The following is a 21866-nucleotide window of genomic DNA, read 5'->3' on the forward strand; positions in this document are numbered from 1 at the left end:
TAGCGAACGTGGCAGTTGCCTGGCAACGCGTGAGGCGTGGCCGGAGAGATCTCCCCTCGCGAGGTGACAGCCGGCAGGATGACGTCATGCGGCCGGGCTCTCAGATCTGCGTCATGGTCACAGAATCCCAGAGTGTCAGGGACTGGAAAGGCCCTGGAAAGCTCATCCAGTGCAATCCCCCCATGGAGCAGGAACACCCAGATGAGGTTACACAGGAAGGTGTCCAGGCGGGTTGGAATGTCTGCAGAGAAGGAGACTCCACAACCCCCCTGGGCAGCCTGGGCCAGGCTCTGCCACCCTCACCAGGAACAAGTTTCTTCTCAAATTTAAGTGGAACCTCCTGTGTTCCAGTTTGTACCCATTACCCCTTGTCCTACCATTGGTTGTCACCGAGAAGAGCCTGGCTCCATCCTCCTGACACTCACCCTTTAGATATCTGTAAACATGAATGAGTCACCCCTCAGTCTCCTCTTGACCAGCTCCAGAGCCCCAGCTCCCTCAGCCTTTCCTCACATGGGAGATGCTCCACTCCCTTCAGCATCTTTGTTGCCCTGCGCTGGACTCTCTCCAGCAGTTCCCTGTCCTGCTGGAACTGAGGGGCCACAACTGGACACAATATTCCAGGTGTGGTCTCCCCAGGGCAGAGCAGAGGGGCAGGAGAACCTCTCTGACCTACTGACCACCCCCTTCTAACCCACCCCAGGTACCATTGGCTTCCTGGCCACAAGGGCCCAGTGCTGGCTCATGGTCACCCTGCTGTCCCCAGGACCCCAACGTCCCTTTTCCCTACACTGCTCTCTAATAGGTCATTCCCCAACTTCTGCTGGAACCTGGGGTTGTTCCTACCCAGATACAAGACTCTGCACTGATGAAAGCCGGCAGGACGGCACGGGCATCTCTCATTTAGAGCAGCTATGTGGTTGAGGTGGGTTGGCAGGAGTCATGGCCCCTTGCCCCACCGAGCAGCCGCCCCACAGCCTGTGCCCTCGTCCTTGCCCGTGCTGGCGGAGCTGTGCCCACGGGTGCGGCCCCGGGCTGAGCTGCACACAAGGAAACCCTGCAGGGGGACTGGGCCTTTGGGTGGCGAACAGCAGAGGAGGACACCAAGCCCGCACACATGCGGCTTTCCTCGGGGTGCCCCGTGCTCAGGGAGCCACTGTGCTTCAAGGGCTCACTTTAATCTGTTTAAATAATTCAAAGTTGCCTGTAGAAAGCATCCAAAAAAGAAAAAAAAAAAAAAATAAAAAATCAGGTTTTTTGAACAATGAGCGTTTGTTCAGTGATGCGGACGATATGTAAGAGCTCCATCTGGTGACACCGCAGCAGTAATAATGCTGCCTGCCTGCCCCAGCAGCAGAAAATGGAAGCTGTAGCAGGAGAGAAACGTTTGGGTCACTTGTAACAGCTTTATTGATGGAAGCGAACAGATACCTGTGCTAATGTGTTTCAGTGACATTTATAGGAGCTTTGAAAAAAGAATGAACATGCTATGCCTTGTACATGCAGCACTACGGGCAAAATGAGATATTTTTTCCCAGGGGTTTCTAGTAACCATTAGAACAGGGAGTAACCAATTTTCCTCAGCATTTTCACAGGTGTGAAACAATTTCTTTTTAAAATAGAAGAAGAATAGAAAAGATACTATGTGAGCATTTAATATTCCAGTTTCTTGCAGTGGCACAAAGCCTGAGCAGGAGCTTTTGCTGGGGCCTTCTTCACAGGGGAAAACCTTGCATGGGGTACAAGAGGGGTAAGCTTGAGCTTCTAGTCTGAAGGCTTGAGGTATCAATAATGCCAGCAAGGAAAACTACTAATGTTTTAAAGCTTCTCACTGCTTTAATACATGTAATTGAGTATTTTAATCATGTTATTATCAAGGAATGAAATATATCTTATGTATACTAGCTGAGGATAAGAATAAAGATGGTTTTTAGTCAGCTCAAAGTGTGGCTCTTTACACTAAATTTTCCCCTCCAAGAAAGTTTATGTCTTCAGTAATTTTATGTGTACATGACCCCTCTTGTTTTCAAGAGAAAAGAGCTCCTTAGTGTCCCATTTAACATGAACACGGGCAAAACAGAACGTCGTTTGGTTTGGGGTTTTTTTATAGTCAAGTCTTCCAGCAGTTGCTGAACTCCACAGCGATTGTCTGCTTCGTGGGACTGAGCCGCTGGGCTGGGAGATGGAGAAAATGTCCCTGCTCATGCCAGAGGACACTGCTTGCTTATCTTAAAGGCACCACTTTCTCAGGCCCTCCCTCACACTACCCGTTCCTTCCCCAAATCCCCCCGCCTTTTCTTCAGTTACTTATTAAATCACTGTTTCTTCAACAGGAAGCCCAATCTCCGTTCTCTCTGAATATAGGATTGTTCATATTTAGAGTATTTATTGTGGCAAAACAATTCATAGGTTTCCTTTAAAAGACTTTTTTCCATGTTTAGGAACAAATAGACTCTACTGAAGAAAGGGAAAACAGTAGCTCGTTTTGGAAAGAACACTGAATAAGGGCACATGCAAAGTTCAAACAGTCTTTTAAATAGTTTTCTCTCAAAATGTATCATTAGTTTTGTTCAGCTTCTCTAGTTGGTAAACAACTATGTAATCAATGAAAATATATTTAGCCTGACTTTAAAAAGAGATGTCTCCAGTATTAATTGGTAATAATAGTAAAATTATATGCAAGACAAAAATATTAGGATCTAGCATGCTTGTCCTTTAACAAGTTCTATTCCAAAATTATATTACATATATTAATTTCAGCTTTGTAAATGTTGCATAATCTCAAATCTTTGAGTAGTCAGACAGTGATAAAAAATTATTAAGAAACCAGACAGCCTTTCTGAATCGTGAATGCCATTCATTTCAAACATTACTTGCTAGTAAAGTGCTGTTACAAGCAAAATGAAATTGTTAGTGTCTATCGAGAGCAGATGACGTTTTAGTAATACTCAAATTGTATTTGTTTTGGCAAATAGGTAAGAGCCTAGACATGTTTGTTTAGCCACCCAAAACTAATTCAGTATAAATAATATTGGTTTCCAATAAGTCTATGCTAAAAGGCACGTACTAATGTTCCAGCAGTTCCTTCAAGTGAGCTTTTGCATGTAGAGGTTTAATTGTGCTTTTAAATAGTTACTGATTCAGTATGACCTTGAAAGTGACATTTGTGCATGTCTAAAATACCTTCTCACAAATCAATCTCACATCAGAAGATTACATATATCTATATAACTATGCTTGTTGATCTCTACAGATCTACATAGATATACACATATACATATATTCATACATACACACACAAAAAGCTATCTTCTGGAACAGCAGCAGACAGTGCAGTCTATACTTTTCTGAATTGTCTTCATAATATAATAGAAGGTCCTTGGTACAGTTTTCAGATATGAATCATCTTGGGGTTTGTGAGATCCAAGCGATTATTTGTGATATTCCACGTGTCCCACACTACTCTCTTTCCTTACAGGCTGCTTCAAGCTCACTTCACTTCCAGAAGAGATGATTGGCAAATTATTTTCCATGTGATACTGAATAAGATGACCCACACTATCAAATATATGGTCTTTGGTTCTCACCTAGTGAAAGAAGAAAGAGAATATATTTATGGTAAGATTGTGCTTGTAACTGGCTGGACACGAGCCTAGTGCACTACAATCAAAAGGTGTTTAAGCCCCCGAACTCACTGGAGCAGGATGATTAGGCTGCAAGCAGAAATTCAGACCTGTCCTTGATCTACCATTAGCTGAGACAAAAAGCAGACGATCAAGTTAAAGAGACCGTATGTAGAGCTGAGCTGATTCTGCTAAGGGGAATGAAATAACCTTTGTGGTTTTTAATCCACAGAGGAAGATTTTTTTTTCTCTAAATCCCACTGAGGTTTACCTTTCTGATTTACTCTCTCCTCTGAGAGGTGTCACTCAAGAGTGCTATTCTAGCCCTGAGCAGTAGAACTGATATGACAAACAAACCAGCTCTACCTTTTCTTTATCCAGAATTGTGTTACTCGTCAAATTCATTATTTAAGGTTACATTAATATTAAGGTATACACTAATTATCAGTACCTGGACTAACAACATTTAAGTACCTCACTTCTATTTCCATGGTACTGTGGTGCTTTTAAGTTCTTGAGCTGAACTTTCAAACCTACTGAACTGACTGGCTAAATTTAAACGAACCTGGATGGAATCAGATCAGTTCCACTTCCTGGACTGCATTTTGACTGAAATATCTGAGCAGCCCTGAAATTGCAGTATATGAAATGTTCATACCTTGCCCTCAGGATCCACCAAGAGCAGATGCTTTGCTTGCCCTCCCTGAAGTCCACTGAGGACATACTGACCAGGTGACGTCGTGCTCTCTCGCACCAGAAAGTCCCCATCGTTGACTAAGAGGCTCTCTGCTGCTTTCCTGTTTAATTTGCCATGGTAACAATCTTCATTCTTTAGCTGTTGCTTTATTTGTGGCAGAACACAGAGACCAGCTGTGTTGCTTGTGGCACTCTGCTGAACAGCTTCTGGTAATTCTAAAATTAAATGAAAGGGAATGTATTGGACACTTCACCTAGAACTTCATCCTAAAAGGATGAGAGACAATAATTTTTTGTAGCTTTTAATGAATTCAAATGGCTCAGTCTTGAAGCTGTGATCAAACTAACCTTACAGACTGCATATTATTATATGCACATATGAATGCTCACAACCCTCCAGTGCATTTGGTAAAATTATCATACCATCTACTCCTGTACCTGTGATAGGAAAGCCTTAGGTCGCTAGGCAACAGGGATTGGAAACAGGAATTTTTCTGATGCTCTGCAGTTTCGGGTTTGTATTTCTTTGGTTGTATTAAAAGGTCAAATCTTCCTTATAAAAAAAGACTTTTGTTGGTTTTTAGCCACTTTTTTATTTTTAAAGATGTAGTTTTTCTTTCTTCCTTAACAAGCTCTGAAGAGAGTGTTATGGCTCATAGGGAGGGTCATGTTGAGTGGCTCCAGCTATGTGCAGGAATGTAAGACAACATGGCCAACGGAGCCAGTGGGGAAGGATTACAGCATGATGCATCTGCTGTGAAAAAACGAACAATTACTGAATGTACTAACAAAACTGGGTGGTTTGGGATATAGCCAGTCAACTGCAAATGATTCACAGGCAGGATTTTTCTAAGGAAAATAAGAGGATACCACTTCTTCAATGGAATTGTGCAACTCAAGGCTCCTCAGGGTATAGTCAGTTCCTTTTAGAACATACTACAGCCTCGGATTGGAAGTATATCCATGGTCACAGATTTCCTTTACTGTCGTTCTATCCAGTCCTTTGCCCACTTTCCTATGTGGAGCCAACTCTGACAGAGCAAACGCTCAGTGGGAAACCATAAGAGGCAAAACTAATAAATAAACGATTTTCAATAATGAGGACAATCAGTAGCAACTATATAGTCAATGGATATCCACCACCTTGAGTCTATAAATCAAGACTTAATTTCACATGTTTAATAGATACTACAGATCAAACAGTTTTCTTTAGAAACTATTAGATGAGATTCAATGTCCATTTACACAAGAATTGAGAAAAGATGGTCATAATGATCCCACTTTGACCTCATATGCTTCTGCCTGTGAAGCAAAGGCAGCTGAGGCCACTTCTACCTTAGAATGGTTAAGATCTTGAGCATACAGGGGAAGCCTCTTCCTTGAGATTGCAGTCCCAAGCTTTTGTATCATCTTAAAGACTTTCTTATTATTGTCTGGGAAAAATGTGACACTATTTATTGTTACCAGCCAACCACAGATGACAGGTTATTCTCTTCCTCGATCTTTTCTATATTTCTTATGGGGAAACTAAAACCTTTCTCCATGTACACAGCTGGCAAGGCCCCCTCTTTTCAACACTCAGAAAGACATGGCATTGCAATGGAACCTACTGGCCTGACGCAGCGGGCTCCCATGGATCTGTGTGGCTGCTGTACCGCGGGCTGTACCAAAAGCCGACTGCAGGGTCTGCGTGTTGATGTAACACGGATCATCAAAAAGATCTGTTTTGTAGGCAGGCTTCAATAATTTCCCCTCTTTTTTTGTCTTCTGTGATCTTTCACCAGGATTACCTGTGATTAGTATATAGCGTGCATTATTTCCTTCCTTTTTTTTTTTTTAATTAATGTTAAAACAATGGCAAAAGCTGAAATGGCAACATTGTTGTTCTTCTATATCCCACTAAAGTCATTCTTAAGGAAAGAAACATGAGCAGATGAACTCATTTTTCCTTATGGCTAGAAGGCACAAGGTACACTATCCAAAATGAGTTAGAATGAAGTTTTCAAAAACATTCTGCACTGGCTCAGTTCTGCTTCAGTCAATGTCAGCAGTAAACCCCCCACTGATTGAAGAGAAATTAATACACATGACTCTACAGAGAAACAAGCCATATACATTGTTTGTCGCAAAACCCCTTCCTTCCCTTCTGCACCACAAAAAAAGGCTTGTGGGAAGCTGAACAATTCTCTCTCTTGCTGTTCTGGTGGAGCGGGGAAGATGGAGGAGGTTGGCGCTTTGTGGCTCTGCCTGGAGAGCCAAAGCCACATCTGTCATGTTAGGATCCAAGCCTAGGAACAGGCTAACAGAATATCCCCTGCAGGATATGAAAATAATAGCACTTCAGCTAGCCAAATAGCATGCATATTTTTACTCTTTAGAAAACGTTTTATTCATAGATCTATTCATTCATTCTTTTATTTGTTCACCCTCTCCTTGTAGAAACAATTTGATTATCCTTTCCTTAAATCAGAAATAACATAAGAAACTGGACTAGCCCCCACAGATAGTGTCATGGCTCACTTCAGAGCACTGCAGGTGGGAATTCAAAAAAGACTTAATTGGGAAGAGATGAGTGAGGAAAAGTGCTCAGGGCACCAGCTGTGGCAAGGAAAGGCCACACAGGGATGGAGGCTGCTGATCTCCCAGGGCCCCAGAGAGCAGGTTTTGCTAAAGGCAAATGGATCTGGGGGACAGAGCTGCCCAAGGCAGGCAAAGGGCACAGTCACACAGAGAAGCCAGCGATGCTGGAACCAAAGTCTGTTGGAACAACTGCCCAATGCTGATAGTTTGGGTCTCATCGAGCTTTTTTAGGGGGAATGGGCATTTTCAGAGACTGATTAAAACGCAGTATCTTCCTTTTCCAAAGGGTATGAAAGGGAATAAAACAACAAAGAGCATGAAAGAGAATTAGAAAACCACAAAGAGCTACTGTAGAGTATCATGACAACTAAAATGAGTAAGTCTGCCAGCAGACGCGAAGATAGATTAGTGGCCTTTAGAAAAGCTGTAAGGCTTTTTTGTCTGCCCTTCATCTAGGGAACTAGAAACGACCCACTAAGTAGAACACTTTTCACCATTGTATGGAAAGCCAAAGGGCAGCTCTTCAGGGCAGTCTGCCTTGGTTAATTCTACACATGCATGAGAAGGAAAACCAAGTACATACCCACAGTTCTGTTTTCCTCGGGGCAATTTTCATATATATTGATGAAAGTCGGGCTGCCTGTCTGTAGAAAAATTGTAAAAACAGTCATGTAAAGTAACCCCTTAGAAATCTCAGGTAACTTTACAACATCCATGCACCAGTTAATTGGGATACAAGTAACTAAACATATCTTCACAAAAATTTCCCATCTCTTCAAATATAATTCCGTGCTGATACTGTTCTTTCCACAGGGCGTCATGTCAATCCCCACAGAAGCTGTTAACTACCCTGTTATGTATCTAAGGTTTAGAATATACAGTATAACTCCTAGGTAATAAAGTTCATGTTTTCTTATAAACGTTCCTTGTAATAAAAACAAAGAAAAATAGCTACAGACATCATGGTGTGAAAGTGAAACAGTCACCAAGTTGTCTGAGCAGTATTAGAAGGTCAACAGAACAAAAAGGAAATAACAAAAAGTGACACTTCGTGGAAAAAAAAAGCATTTGCATTTACACATTGCAGGATAACTCCCTGCAACAACTTTGGTGAGCTTCACATGCCAACCCAGGATTTAGTCAAACACCTTGTTAGAGAACGGTTGGGGAGGCAAAGAACACCAGGCCCAGTCAAGATGTGAAGTACGGTTGAGGTTACCAAAGTGAGAAATGGATGGAGCAGCAGCACGGGAACACAGAGGAACCTGGGAGCAGTTGCCACCAGACACAAATAACACTCTTCAGACAGCACCAACTGGATTCCAGCGGGCACGGCTGATGTGCTCCCCCCGAGCAAAGCGGTGGTACCTGCTTCCCTGCGTGGGGAAATGTTGGTGTTCCCCAGAACTCGCCAGCAGCCGCCCAAGTCTCTGCTGCTGCTCTGAACTCGGCTGGTTTTACTCCCTGACTGACTGGGGTTTATTCCCAGACAGAAGCCACAGATACACGCATCTTTTGCTGCTGTAGCTGATTTAACAGAGCCTCTTGAAACACTCCAGGGGTAATTAATGTTGTATATACATTGCAGGCAGGCAGTGATGTATGTATAGGTTTTAGAGCATAATGGATGGGATGAAATATTCATCAGATCACAGAATCAGGAGCCAGGAAGTCTCAGATTTTGCAGATGTTCTTTCAGACAAGCCATTTAAATCTGTATCTATTTTCTTCTCACCACTAACGAGTGAACAAGGGAGTATTACTTGGTCTCCTAAAAGTACTCTAAGGACAAACCAGTTAATATTCAGAAAGTGCTTTGGGATTCAATTATGTACTAACGATCATTAAATCTAGCCTAAAAAAAATGCTTTCCCAGGATAATCAGGACCTGGTTCTGATGTTAATGCCATGTTTTACACCACAGTAACACACTATTATTCATTCCCATAATAGGCAGGCAAATAGTTATCGCAGAGGATGTACTTACCAAGCAAAACTGCTTTTTGCACTGTATAAGACAGTTAGCCCTTTGGTCTGTTTGCTCTTTCATTCGCATGTCTAACACTCCACCTGTGGGAGGCTCTTTCCCTGGGATTTCATTGTAATATTCATGATCCTCCCTCTCCTGTGAATTCCCAGCTGATCCATTAGTATTTGCTGCCTCACTGAAAATATATGGGAAAAAAAAAGCAACCGATGTAATCAACTGCTTTCTAATGCAGGCGAACGTCCCCAGTGTTTGCGCAGCGCACAGTACACAGATTAGCCATATGGAGGCTGTAAAGGACTTTGGGCCTGAACTTTAAGAGCTCTTTATTTCTCCAGTTACCTCTTCCTGAATTAAAAACGAAGTCATTGCGGTTCAGGGTGCATGGAGGTACAGTCATTTTCTTAGTACCGGGTAGCCCAGATCACTTTGCTTTGCCTTGAAAATACAAGAGCCACCTATTAAAACTAAGGTGTCCAAAATGAACCATCCAGCTGATTCATCTGGCTTCTTGTCTCACCTGTATAAATCTAGGGATTGCTGTGAGGGGCCTTAGAAGAGAAAATCAAAACCTCATGGCATATAGTTAGATAAGCCTGCAACTCTTTCAGAAGATCAAATATTGCCAAAAAAAAAAGTCGTTTTCCTGAGTGGAAAGTACCCTGATTTTAATAACCGTAATCAATATAACTGCTCTGTTTCAGCCTGAAGAAAACACTGAATGATACGAAGGAGAGAGCCCAGTGTTTTTCTTGAGCTAAACCAGAATGATGATAGTTTAAATGTATAGCTGATACACTGCAAAACAACGAGGTGCTTCCTGTACTGTCTCCAGTCCTGAAATAAAGAGCTCATCTCAAATCTTGCTTCTCTGTTTGACAAGAATATAATTGGATAAAAGGCCTCGAGCAGGAAAGAGATAAAGTTCAAGTAGCTGATTATGTGATATGCAGTGCAAGTATTTGATTACGTGATTCATAGCAGTTTGGAAGTGGGTGACTCATTCACACAGCAGTATCTGACTTCCCTGCCCGAGGACCATTCTGCAAGGCTGGCTGTGGGTTAGGCTCAAGACCGGAATCTAATTAGCCTCTTCCATCTCTCCTTGCTCCAATTTACGTGTGGCATAACCTAGCAGAGTTTCATAGGAAAAGCTCTTCCTCTGGTTATTCCCCCCAGGGAAAACAGACCAGTATTAGTAGTGGAATGGCATGAACCACTATATACAATGAAATAAATATGAACTGGAGCTGAGGCTGCTGTTACGTAATCAAACCAGTTCTGTTCCAGAACAGCAACTGCCAGTGCTCAGGATGCAGTTCAGCAGTGTTACACCTTTACCTACTCATGGGAGGTAGCAAGTGATTAAATTTGGCATTATGGTAAAGAAAAGACTGAGAAAAACAGGCATGGCTAACCTGTGAGGAGAGCTATAAATTAAAGCAAGAATTGTGTGTGCAGGGCAATGGAAAAAGCATGGTTGAAATGGAGAATTGTGGTCCAAAGATTAGTCTAGGTCCTGTACTTTGAGCAATGTGCAGGATGTGAGCAGAACAGCAGAAAGATGAATTACAATTGCTCTTTTTGCCCACCACACGCTTACCACAACTGCAGCGAGCTTAAACTTGGCACAGGTCAGGACTGAGCTCAGTGTGTGTGCCCTATTTATAGAGCAGAACTTTCTTGGGCAGAGTAATTTGAACATCTGTTCAACTTATTTGCATCATTTAAGATACGGCTATTTTTCGAAGCAACAAAATGGCTGAATTCTATGCTGTTATGCACCTGTACAAATGTCACTGAAATCAGTGGAGTTTACTGGGATAAGCTCATTTTAGTCTGTACTTTGTGCATACAGAATACACTACAATTAGCATATGTCCAGAAAGCATATCCAAAACATCTTATTTATAGATCACTCTTTGGAGTATATTGCTTTCCTGAAATGTAGGAAAGAGAAGAAAACTGCCAATTAAGTGACTGAGAACGTGCTGACCTTTCATTAGACGTAACCAGGCTGGATGGGTTCTTCAGATACTGTTTGAACCGGAGCTCAAAAGCCTGTCCTATGGTGTTTATCACCTCCTGCGCCATCCCGTTGGGGCATTCCAGTATATGGCATGCTGCAAAGAGACACCTTACTTGAATTAAGAAAATGGACTTTATACCAGAAAATAGTGACAGAAGCTATATTGCTTACAGCAGAAAATCTAGGCATGAAGTTATGCATCTGGATGGCTTTAGGACATTTTGCAGACTGATATTTTTGATGTGTTAAGGAAACTACCCTAGGTATGTTTTTTTTTAATCATACTATCAACTTATACCTTAATAAAATAAACTCTCCATTTATTCTTCCTGCATGGAGCGCTCCTGTATCTTCTCTCCCTGTCCAGCAGTAAGCAGAAGCAGGGGAGAGAACCAGCCCTGCCAGTGTGCAGTTTTGATGTAAAACAGCATGAAAACACAAGTGTGGGTGGCTCCAGCAACCTGGGTGAGCTTTCTAATACTGCAGGCAAATAATAAGCAATGCAAAAATGATTTTATCCCTTGGGTCAGTCTCCAGAGGGAAGAAGGTCTCATACACCTGAGTATTTACCCCACTCTGCCTTCCAGCAACACACCCAGGAGTCTGGGTCAGATGAGGAGGCTCATTCACAGCCCTTCCCTCATCTGGAAGTTGTCCCCAGGCAGGGACGGCTTGGGAAGGCTCCTGCCCCTGCATGGAGCCAGCAGCTGGTACAGCTTGAGCCTGACCTGCAGATTCCCGCTTCGTTGCACAAAGAATATGATGTTTAAAGTCACAGCCTGCATACTGTCACCCATATCCATACAGGGACGTCAGGAATTGTACAGAATAATGAGCTGTTCCGTAGCTTTCTTATTTCAAAACTTTAAAAAACTCCTTGGTATGGATAAAGCAACCGTATAAACATGTATAACAATCTGGAAATTGTTTCCATACCTCTTTGATTAACAGGATCTTTTGCTACATATGCAACGTAGTCTGTTGTATCCTATAGGAAAGAAGATGACAAATGTCATCACAAACAACCCTACTACCATAACAAAACAGCTGACTATAGAGAGATACATTTTTACCTTTAAAAGGTGTACTTCTTTCAGGGAAGGTAACTGGAGGTGCTAGCAAAGCAGGCTAAGGGAGAGATCAGTGACACACTGGTAGCTACTGACCCAGTAATTGTGCTGGAACCGTTTTCTTGAAATAAATGCACTAGACCGTTTGGCATTCTTTAGGAGTAGAAACACAACTGGTGCCCCAGCAGCAGGCGATGCTGCTCCTTCCCCTGCTCCCACCCAGCCCAACGCCTCTCCCGTATCGTGCATTAGGGCTGCGTGACAGCCAGTCACGGCTTTTAGCTGGGACAGTCCTTACCAATAGCAGTGGAAGATCAAATAGTGCTACTGCATGAAAATCGAGTTTTGAAGGCTTTTAAGAGAAAAGTTCAGCTTTAAAATATCGCATAATACAGCAGGTGCTGCCGCGTGGCTTTAGTCTGGCTACGATCAGGTTAAATCACTTTGGATCTCAAGGCCACTGCTGAGATCAGACAACCCCAGTTGTCTGTTTCAGATTCTCTTTCCAGCCAACAATGAAATAACTCTCTACTTTTTTCTAGTGAAACCGAAAAGTGAACTGGCATAGAAAAATTAACATTTCTAGTCATACTGCTAAAGCAAAGAGTCACTTGATAATTCAGTGTTATAGTAAAGATGGTGAGGTAATGAATAACATTCTTTTAATTATTAAAGATGCATTTTGTTATTTTGGATCTTTAAGGCGTGATGGGGAAAATGCAATTTGCAGCTTAAAGGCATGGCTCTCCTGAGGGAAGATGCAATCAGCTGGCAGGAAACAAGGCCCCTTTTGCAATATGCACAAGAACAATCATTTAATAATTCACAATGAATGACACGACAGGCAGGTCTTAGGGCCAGCAGAACTTGTCCTAGATCATTTTTTAAAAATCTCCAAAGTTAATATCATTAAAAAAAGACAGCTAAATATTTCTTATGCATTTAGTGAACTGAATTTCCTTCCAGGTTTTTCTTGAATTTCATAAATATTTTAGGATACACTTCTAAAATAAATCAGATCTAGAGAGCAACTAAAGTAACTGGAGCAGTACCTACTATTTTTATATCTTTGTAATGTTTATGGACATGCATGGATGACTTTGATTTAAAATAAAGCCAGAATAGGCTTTATTCTCAGGCAGAATATTGCTACTCCTTAACAGTGCAGAGCAACACTGAACTGGGCTTAGACACTAAACACAGGGGCAGGCAGAGAGATAGGTCCTGTGGAAACTCCTGCCCATTTTAAATGTAAAGGGAATTTTGGAAAATGTATCTGAACAAGCCAGCAAAATTGCACCTTACACGAAGTGCCACTAGATTTCTAGTTACCACTGTTGAGCAAGACTTCCATTTCACATATTCTCCCAGTAAGAAGAGTTGCACCAGCAAACCCGTTTCCCGCAGCACATCCGTGTGCAAGCACATCTCTCAGCGGTCCTGCCCTTAAGCACTGACCAAACCCAGCCCTGTGCAGCCTGTGAGATCTGATAGGATCACTGTACGCGACCAAAGCAAGAAAATGATATCTATTTAAAAATAAAAAAAGGTAAACAAGCCCTGAAGCATTACTCATCCAACCCACTGAGCAGAGGTCTGAAAACACATCCCTGAATTTTCCAAACTGGAAATGTTACATAAAGACAAACTAGACAGCCAGCATCTAGGCCATGGTACATACACCAAACACAAGTCAGCTTGAGGGCATAATTAAATTGTTTTATCTATCAAGAAAACTGGTATTTGGAAATGAAGTATTGCGATGCTGGAGCTACCTGGAAATTCACATCAGGAAGGGTCTGCGACTGTATTGCACAGTGCGGTGTATTAGGACAGCACAGGCACCTTAAGGGGAAATTTGAACCTCTCAGACTCTCAGAATGCCTTAAGCGCCACACAGGGCTGGTTCCCAGCTATTTTCCCTTCCCTGCTCCTAAATCCAAAGAGGCAGATCTGTCATTTTCCAGTCAAAGCCGGCTCTGGCTACCACCCCAGTGTTATCGAAAGCATGACCCGGAGCCTTCTCTTTTCCCTGTTTCATAACACAAGAACAGGGAGACATTCGACAAAACCGAAGGGCAGATAATTCAAAACCGATTTTAAAAAAATACCATTTTCATACCCCACGGAGTGTGAAATTTGGAATGCTGGCAGGGCTGGGCTGGCTTAGATTTGAAGAGGGAATGAGGCATGTTCATGGATGACAAATTCTCCACCTAACAATCATTGCAATAAAGGGTTTGGAACAGGATAGAAAAGCTCTTGCTTGAAAACATCAGTGACTTCATGACTATGATACTAAGCGAAAAACGCGCATCTGCAGGAAGAAGGTGGTTATGCCATGTCTGCTTCATGGGAGTTGTTTCCTTAACTCAAAATTAGTCTAAAAATTTAGAGGTGCCAGTGCTGACCACTTTTGTGACAGGTATTGGATCGCAGGGACCACAGATCTGATGCAATTCCTATGTTCATGTGTTCTTATTTTTAGATCCTTAAATCCAAGGGCTTTTGAATGAACAGAGGCTGACTGATGGGCAACAGGAAAGTTAACTACGCATAGCTATCAAAGATCCACTGAGTTTATTCCATGTCTCCTTTCCAGTTCCAGCGCCTCAGCCTTCTTGTGTTACTGGTCATGATCCAGAAGTGCGGTGTACTCACTGCTTGTGGAGAGGAAGGGATGAAGCAAAGTATCTGCAGGTACTTTTACTCTCATAATAATTTCATTATACCCGTGGAAGTATATCTTATAAATCAATACTTACTGGGTCACCTCCAGAAGCAAATGAGATGGACTGCATGTGATGGTTGGCAATAATCTGAAAAGCATGATAAACTAGTTAAACATGCTCATGTGCAACATATTTAGAAAACAGCAGAGCATATATCTTCATAAAGCAAGCAATTAGTTCATGTCTACCCAAGCCATTAATACATGCACATATCATTTGTGAAGGAAGGAGATAAAAATGCTGATATGTTTGAGACTACCCATTCATACTTAGCAACACCTAGATCCCCGCGTAATCTTCCTTAAAGGGTTTTCAGAATGAATTCAGCCACCAGCTTCTAACCTGGTCAGTATGAAGCTAAATGAGACTATGAAGCCAATGAGGGGGATAACTGGAGACACTGGATGCATTTACAAAGTCTTGAGATATTTATTCATTTTAAAATTACCAACAATTTTATTTAAATGCCTGGCATATGTAATGGTGGTGTTTTTACAAACAGACCCCACTGACACTGATTGTATTCTCTCTCACCACTAGCATCAAACTGTTACCTGGTGGAAATTTCATTAGCTAGATCAAACATCGACTTTTCTTGGTTTCAAACACTACCTCATCTCTGGAGACAAACTGCTCTTTATTACCAAATCAAGTGCAGTAGATTACACAGGTGTGAACACACTGAAACATAATGGCAAGAAGAGAATAAATAGGACTTTCCATTTGCAAAGGTCTAGTAATGAAAGACCTAGAATGAGTTTCAAGTCGGTGCCCTGCATGCCAGTGTGTGCAGTGACCGGGCACATCAGGGCATTTGGAAGCAGATCTGTCCAGCCAGCTTTCAGTCCAGTTACAAATAGGAACAAGTCAGAAGGGCCATGCTTTAGCTTCCAACCCCCAGAGTTTCACCTGCTGTACCTGAAAAGAAGGGAAACCTGGTACCATAAACCTTTACTCCTCCTAGCACAGAGATCCAAGGGACAAGAGACCTCTGTGCTGCAGGCAAACCCCCGGGAGCTGCGTGATGCTCAGCATGGCATCAGCTCAGTGCAATGATTCCTCAGAGCCAGGAAGCCAAAACTGCCTCCCTGATGCTCCTCTGCTCCAGCTTGGAATACAACCCTCTGGTCACCCTGGACGAGATCATCCTGGGAACTGAAGCCAACAGTTGATGGAGGAATTAGGAGGGCAACACAAAGCTCCTCGCCACATCTGCCAAGAAGGGAGCACACCCCAGTTCCAGAGCAGATCCAGGCTCTCAGGAACACATCTTGATGGAGCCCAGAGTCTTTGCACAGTATAACTGATTATGCACATATATTTCGCATCTGTAAAATAGCTTTGAATGACACCAAAGCCAAGATCTGACTCATTATTTATATCAGGTGTTTTTCCCTAGGACTTGTCAGAAACTCCAGTCAGGACTAGTGCCTTGCTTATTAGGCACTACACAGGCAGAGACACATGCAGAGAAACAGTTTGCCAAGTGCTTAAGGATCTCTCCCCATGGAAGACACCATCATAAACAAGAAGGGCATGTTCTACATGTCCAATTCCTCCAAAGTGCTCTCATTTTTTAAATTCAGAGGCATCATGTAATTCAGCTTTACCAGGCACATACAAGAAAACTAAAGGATGCTGCTTTCCCTTTGAAGCACCCAGCCTTTCCTTCAGAAGCCACAAAAGGAGGAGAACACAGTAGCACAGACAAAAGGACACTGATTTATATGTCTCTCACCTGCTGCGTGTCAACATTAATCAGAGTGAGGCTGCTTGTTGAAATGGTCAGCTTTATATTCATGCCAGAAAACTGAAGGTTACTTTTGCCAAGTACAGAAGACAGAAACTTCACTGGAGGCTTTGAACAAAGGAAAAAAAGAAAGAGACTGTCAGTTGATTCTGTCAGGGGCAGAAACATAAAGTCAAGTAGATTTTACGGTATCTTATTGAGAACTTAAATGGAATAAGGATAATGGCTTGATCAAATGCAAAGAGATCGTCTAACAAATATCAACCTTAAATGCAATATGTGTATACATGGGGCTTATGGCAATAATGGGAAAAACGTTTTAAAAAAATATGGATTAACGTGCACTAACTCCACCACAGACTGAAGCCTGTTAGGGAATCATGTATCCAGCTTATCTAAAGCAGATATAGAAAATTAATCGTTCAAGTAAAAAAGTATTTACCTTGCGCTTTTTTATAGCTCCGTTTGTACCTGATACAGCTTCACACAGTCGGCTTATTGCTTCCCTACAAATAGAAAAATACAGCACAAACTGTTGGATCATTTCACATGCGTTATCTGTAATGGGGCCAGCAACCCTGAAATTTATCATCATCATCATCCCACTTAAAAACACTTCAGTCTTCCGGAAGGTCTTTCACAGTTGCTTTTCTTTCTTCTTTCCTCCCACTGTTAAAACAAAAAAAAACAACAAAAGAACCCCACAAACCAACACAAACCCCAACAAACCTGTTTAACAAAATACAATGATTCAGCAGCCTGGGTTGGGTTGATTCTTTTTCTTCATACAACACACCAGTTTCACCTAAAGAAAATGTGGTTTGTTGGGTTTGTTTTGTTGTTGCTGTTTTAAATCAACTAACCACAAGAAACTCAGAGGGCCTTATGCCTCCAAATCCTTTTTCTCAGTATGGCTTATAGGTCTCTTGCTTGGCAGGTAGGAAGCCTTCCCTGCCTTAGTCCTTCTTATACAGAGCAGCAGGGGCACACTGAGTGAGCCCAGCTGAGAGCCCTCATTGCCTTTCTGGTCTTTGGGGTTTCTCTTTTGATTTTGGGTGTAAGCTGCTTCTCCAGTTCTTTATAAAATCTGAGGTCTCAGTTTGTATCTTTCCATATCTTAAAGCACTGAAAATCAGTGATGCTGCATTAAATATTCTTGTCAGAGAACATCCTGAGAAATTCAACCTGGACACTGTCAAAACGAGTGGACCCTCACCCATGGCAAAATTATAAACATGTAATGAATATGTTCTGAGTGAAAACAGCAGGGAAGAAGAAGAGCCTCATCGTGGGCTGCACAGGATGGGTCAGAAACAGAGCCTTTTACACATTGCCTTTTTTTAGCCTTTTAAAGCAAACACTTCCCCTGCCCAGCTGAAAATAGGCTTTTGAAGCAAATTCCTGACATCCTTCTTGTTTAGCTCTTGTTCTATTTAGGTGTTACCAGTAGAAAGGCCAAAACTAAAAAAAATGAATGGGAAACGCATCCTGCAGGATGATCTTGCAGATTCCAATAATCAGCTTGGAAAATGAGAGCTCATCTTCTCATTCAATATTAAAGGAAATTAAAATCAGAGCCAAGACATTAGGGCTGCTTGGAGCCTTCAAGTCTAGCTCTACCTAGAAAGAAAACCAGATACAGAACAAGCTGGAAAAGTAGGGAAGTCATCTATTTTGGTGACAAATAAGTTCTTGCACACTTGAGGCAGCCCATGTGGAATAAGGAGTCGCAGGCAAAGTTACCAGCAATATATCCAGTTCTTGTCCAAGCCAGTGTGGTGACTGCCCACTTCACCTCGCTCTGGATCACTTGTCCAGCAAACAGGAGCCAAAAAGTAGGCAAATAATTTCTTCTTAATAGTTTCTATTACTTATTTTTGGTAGGAGAAATCTTCTCACAGGCATGTCTTGCTGCATACCTCTGGGTGGTCTGCCAGGTGATCTAACAAACCTTCTCAAATATGATTTTAAAGGTGTGAAGAGCAGCAGTTGGGTAACACCTTACTGCTACACCTGAACACTTCTAACCTTCAGTCATTTCCAATGGGCAGGCGGACATGAACTAGAAACTGCACAGTACAATAGGAAGAAAATAAGCTCTTGAAATGTCCGTGATAAACTGAAATAGGATTTACTGTATCTGTGCTTTCTTTCTGGAAATCTGCTACTAATTCATCCTTACAGCTGTTCAAGCAGTCTCTGCTTTCAGATCTGCTGGATGGCGTGTACCTGTGCATAGCTTCTATAGATCATCACCTTCTTTCTGGATAAATGTGCAACCTTATGGGTTCTGGCATTTGTTTGTCCGTCTGACATCTTCCAAATCTGAGGCAGTAGCAGAAAACTTGGACTTGTTATTCCAGTCATGTTGCTGCTTTTTCTTTCTTCCATCCTTGTTATTTATACCAAAGCAAAACACTTTGGTTTGGGGATGTTTTTTTGTTTTTCTTTTAAATCACTCTGAATGAGATAACTCCACTGCAGCAGCTTTTCTCAACTCCGAGAGCCACAGAATGAAATCAGGAGAGCTGTAAGGAATTTAAATTGTTCTTGTAGTTTAAGGCAAAGAACATCTTGCTCCTCGACTCCTCAGGCATCTTCTGCCACTTGAAGTGGAATCACTGTCTGTTGGTCCTGCAGTGCGCACACAATTACATAGACTGGCCATCATTTCATTGACATAGTTTTCACTTTCCCTAGGAAATGGAAGAGATTTGGGTCAGCTCTTTTCACCATACTGAAAAATACTATTCTGCATCACTTTGGTCTCCTGGGCCACCTCCAGCAGCTGACCTGCTGCAGAGGTCCCAAACCTGGTCCTGGCAGATGCCCATCCATTGCAGGGGGAGCTTCCCGGGGGTTATTCTGCTGGGCATCAGTCAGCGAGGATCAAGGTTGGCACAGTTCCACGGGATCCAGGAGCTGGGATGGGAAAGCAGGACCATCCTTCTTCGACTGGGTCACCAAGGCTCATCTTCTGCTGCTGTAGGCAGCTGTGGGCAGCTGTGGGCAGCTGTAGGCAGCTCCTCACCTCCTGGGCTGAGATGGACCGAACCCGGACGATGCCACAGTCCCCGTGCGGCCGAGTGCTGTGGGAGCTGGTGGCGCTGGGAATTTTTGCCTTCTCCCCAAAAAATCTGGTGCGCTCCCATACCCCCGCATGCACTGCTCCCTCTGCCCCCTTAGCAGCCACCCAGCCAAGCTGCGGCCATCAGCAAGGGCTCAGCATGCACTGGGGCAGGAGGGAGTAACAAGGACAGCCCCATTTTTGGCATCCATAAGCCTTTAGATCAGCTCAGCTGTACAGGCTACAGGTTTTTCAGGGTCTACACCTCCGCAGTGAAACCCACGGCAGATGCTCTTCGCTGCTCCTCCCCGAGCCCGAGCGTGCGGGAGAGCTACGCGCTGGCAGTAACACTGAGCCGCTTTGTTCATTGTTCCCCCAAATGAGACTCAAAGACGAGAGATGGGCTGATGTAAGCAAGTAAGCATGCTGTTGAAGATTTGCTTTTAAGCATCTAGGGCTCTGCCTACACTATCCAACAGAAAGGGATTGTCTGTCTCAACAAAGTTGAAATTAATCTTCCAAACAAAGTCAGCTTTCTTCCACCAGCCCTCCCCAGCAGAACACTTCAGATGCCCTTTGCTGCCTGACCATTTTCAAGTTTGCAAGTTAATACCCCAATCTGAGATACAGAATCCCTTCTCCCACAAATGCCCAAACAGAATGACTAATAATAAGCTTGATTTAACAAGGGGCCATTCAAAAAAAACACAAAGCTTCTCAAGCAGAAGAACTTGTTACCTGTGCTGTTATTTCTTGGTGTTAAACTTATCACCTATGTGGAATTTGAGATCATATATTTAAGCAAAATGGGAGGGTTGTCAGAAAAGTGTAAGACTTGGGTCACAGGCTGGCAGGGCAGAAAGCTGGAAGAGAAAACTGCAGCAGTGAAATCCCCTCTGGCACCCTCACCGTACAGGCACGGAGGGTAGAGAGCACCCCAGTGCCCGGCCCTTCCCTTGCTGTGCTGCGGTCGTTCAGCTGCCAGCCACGAGGCATCTCTGCGTGGTCATTCAGTGCTGGAGAGGCCACCTCCTGACTTTCTCAATCCTATGTCTGGTAAGTGACTCTGAAAATGCAAGTCCAGCAAGAAACTAGAAAATAAATCCTCCACGCTCATCTCTTTGGACTCCTCGTAGCACTCTGGCAAACATGAGCTTGTTGATCTTTCCAGTGTTCGTGTGAGGTAGGTAAATACCTCTAATTTTAGAGATGAGGAGACTAAGGATGCAAATACACATAAAGCAAGGCAGAGAGCAGGAATAATTAGAGATCCTTTTTACATCACTTTAAAACCAAAGATGCTTCTCTGTTTAGTGAAATGCCATCAGAGCGAAAATATTTTTAACCCCCAGTACAAATAACAGAGAATATTAAAATGGGTCCATTTGCAATAACTCATTGGTTGGTGCATTGTGTATGCTGGCTATAAACTTACTCCCCTGGAAGAACAATAGGGGAATAATCAATGTTATCTTCGCTCCAGTCAGCTTGTAATCGATCGAACTTTAAAGTTTGCATGCATGAACTCAGCACTTCAGTATTTGGTTTGCAAACAGTTTAAGTTTTGAATTTCTCATGCACAAAAGAGCCCATTAAGGTCAGCAATGGCATTTTTTTTAGATGATGGAAATATTTCCATTGTTAAGTTTTCACATAGCTCTCGTTAACAAAACCTTACTATTTGAGCCAAATTTAAGTTGGCAAGCTCTAGTCACACAGTAATTCATATTCATTATTTTCCAGGCAAACTGTCCAAATCTCCGTTCTGTAAGTGCAGCAGCACACATACCCCAAGGAGGCGATAACCTCACTGTGGCCGAGGCTGCTGAATGCACTGGCTTGGTCTGAGTGTGCCGGGCTGATTGCTTTAGGCTAAGCCTACGGGTTGGCTCCCTGGGATGAGTGAACGACCAGGCTGAGGGAAGTGCATTTGTATCTCAGGCACTTCTCCATGTACACACACAGGAACCGGGTGAGTGTGCGCTTATGCTGATTGTAAATGCCAACAACTGCTGATTTTGAATGTAAAACAAATCAGGCAGCTTTCGAGTGCGGTATATACGCAGTTAAGGACTCGAGTTTTTCAGTTTATTCCTTTTAGCGGATAAGTCTGGGAGCCAATAGGTAGAAATGTAACACTTATCTCTTCATGTTCCTTTCCTTTCTGCAGGATTTCTTTGATATGAACACTTGAGGAAGAAAAAGAGCATCTGTAAATCATCCACCAGCAGGAAGGAAGAGCTGGGCAGGCGCAGGAAGCCTCAACCACACTCCTGGCATCCTCAGCATGAACCATGCCAGAAAAATAGCTGAGGGGAGGAGGGAACATGTC

The 21866-nt window shown here is 42.8% G+C and overlaps 1 protein-coding gene across 1 annotated transcript in view; it reads right to left on the bottom strand.

The window, feature by feature from the left end:
- Positions 1 to 2361: 2361 nt before the first annotated feature.
- SHC4 (SHC adaptor protein 4) overlaps positions 2362 to 21866 on the bottom strand; it is a 28863-nt gene continuing 9358 nt past the window's right edge. Inside the window, exons 3-12 of the mRNA XM_005510053.4 lie at positions 16910 to 16973; positions 16456 to 16575; positions 14751 to 14804; positions 11852 to 11903; positions 10883 to 11009; positions 8887 to 9064; positions 7483 to 7543; positions 5930 to 6109; positions 4282 to 4535; positions 2362 to 3587 (exon numbers count right to left, since the gene is read on the bottom strand). Coding sequence (XP_005510110.2) covers positions 3432 to 3587; positions 4282 to 4535; positions 5930 to 6109; positions 7483 to 7543; positions 8887 to 9064; positions 10883 to 11009; positions 11852 to 11903; positions 14751 to 14804; positions 16456 to 16575; positions 16910 to 16973 — 1246 coding nt within the window. The 3' untranslated portion in view covers positions 2362 to 3431. The remainder of the gene's footprint in view (positions 3588 to 4281; positions 4536 to 5929; positions 6110 to 7482; positions 7544 to 8886; positions 9065 to 10882; positions 11010 to 11851; positions 11904 to 14750; positions 14805 to 16455; positions 16576 to 16909; positions 16974 to 21866) is intronic.

Source organism: Columba livia, chromosome 11 (assembly GCF_036013475.1).
Source record: "Columba livia isolate bColLiv1 breed racing homer chromosome 11, bColLiv1.pat.W.v2, whole genome shotgun sequence".
Taxonomy (NCBI): domain Eukaryota; kingdom Metazoa; phylum Chordata; class Aves; order Columbiformes; family Columbidae; genus Columba; species Columba livia.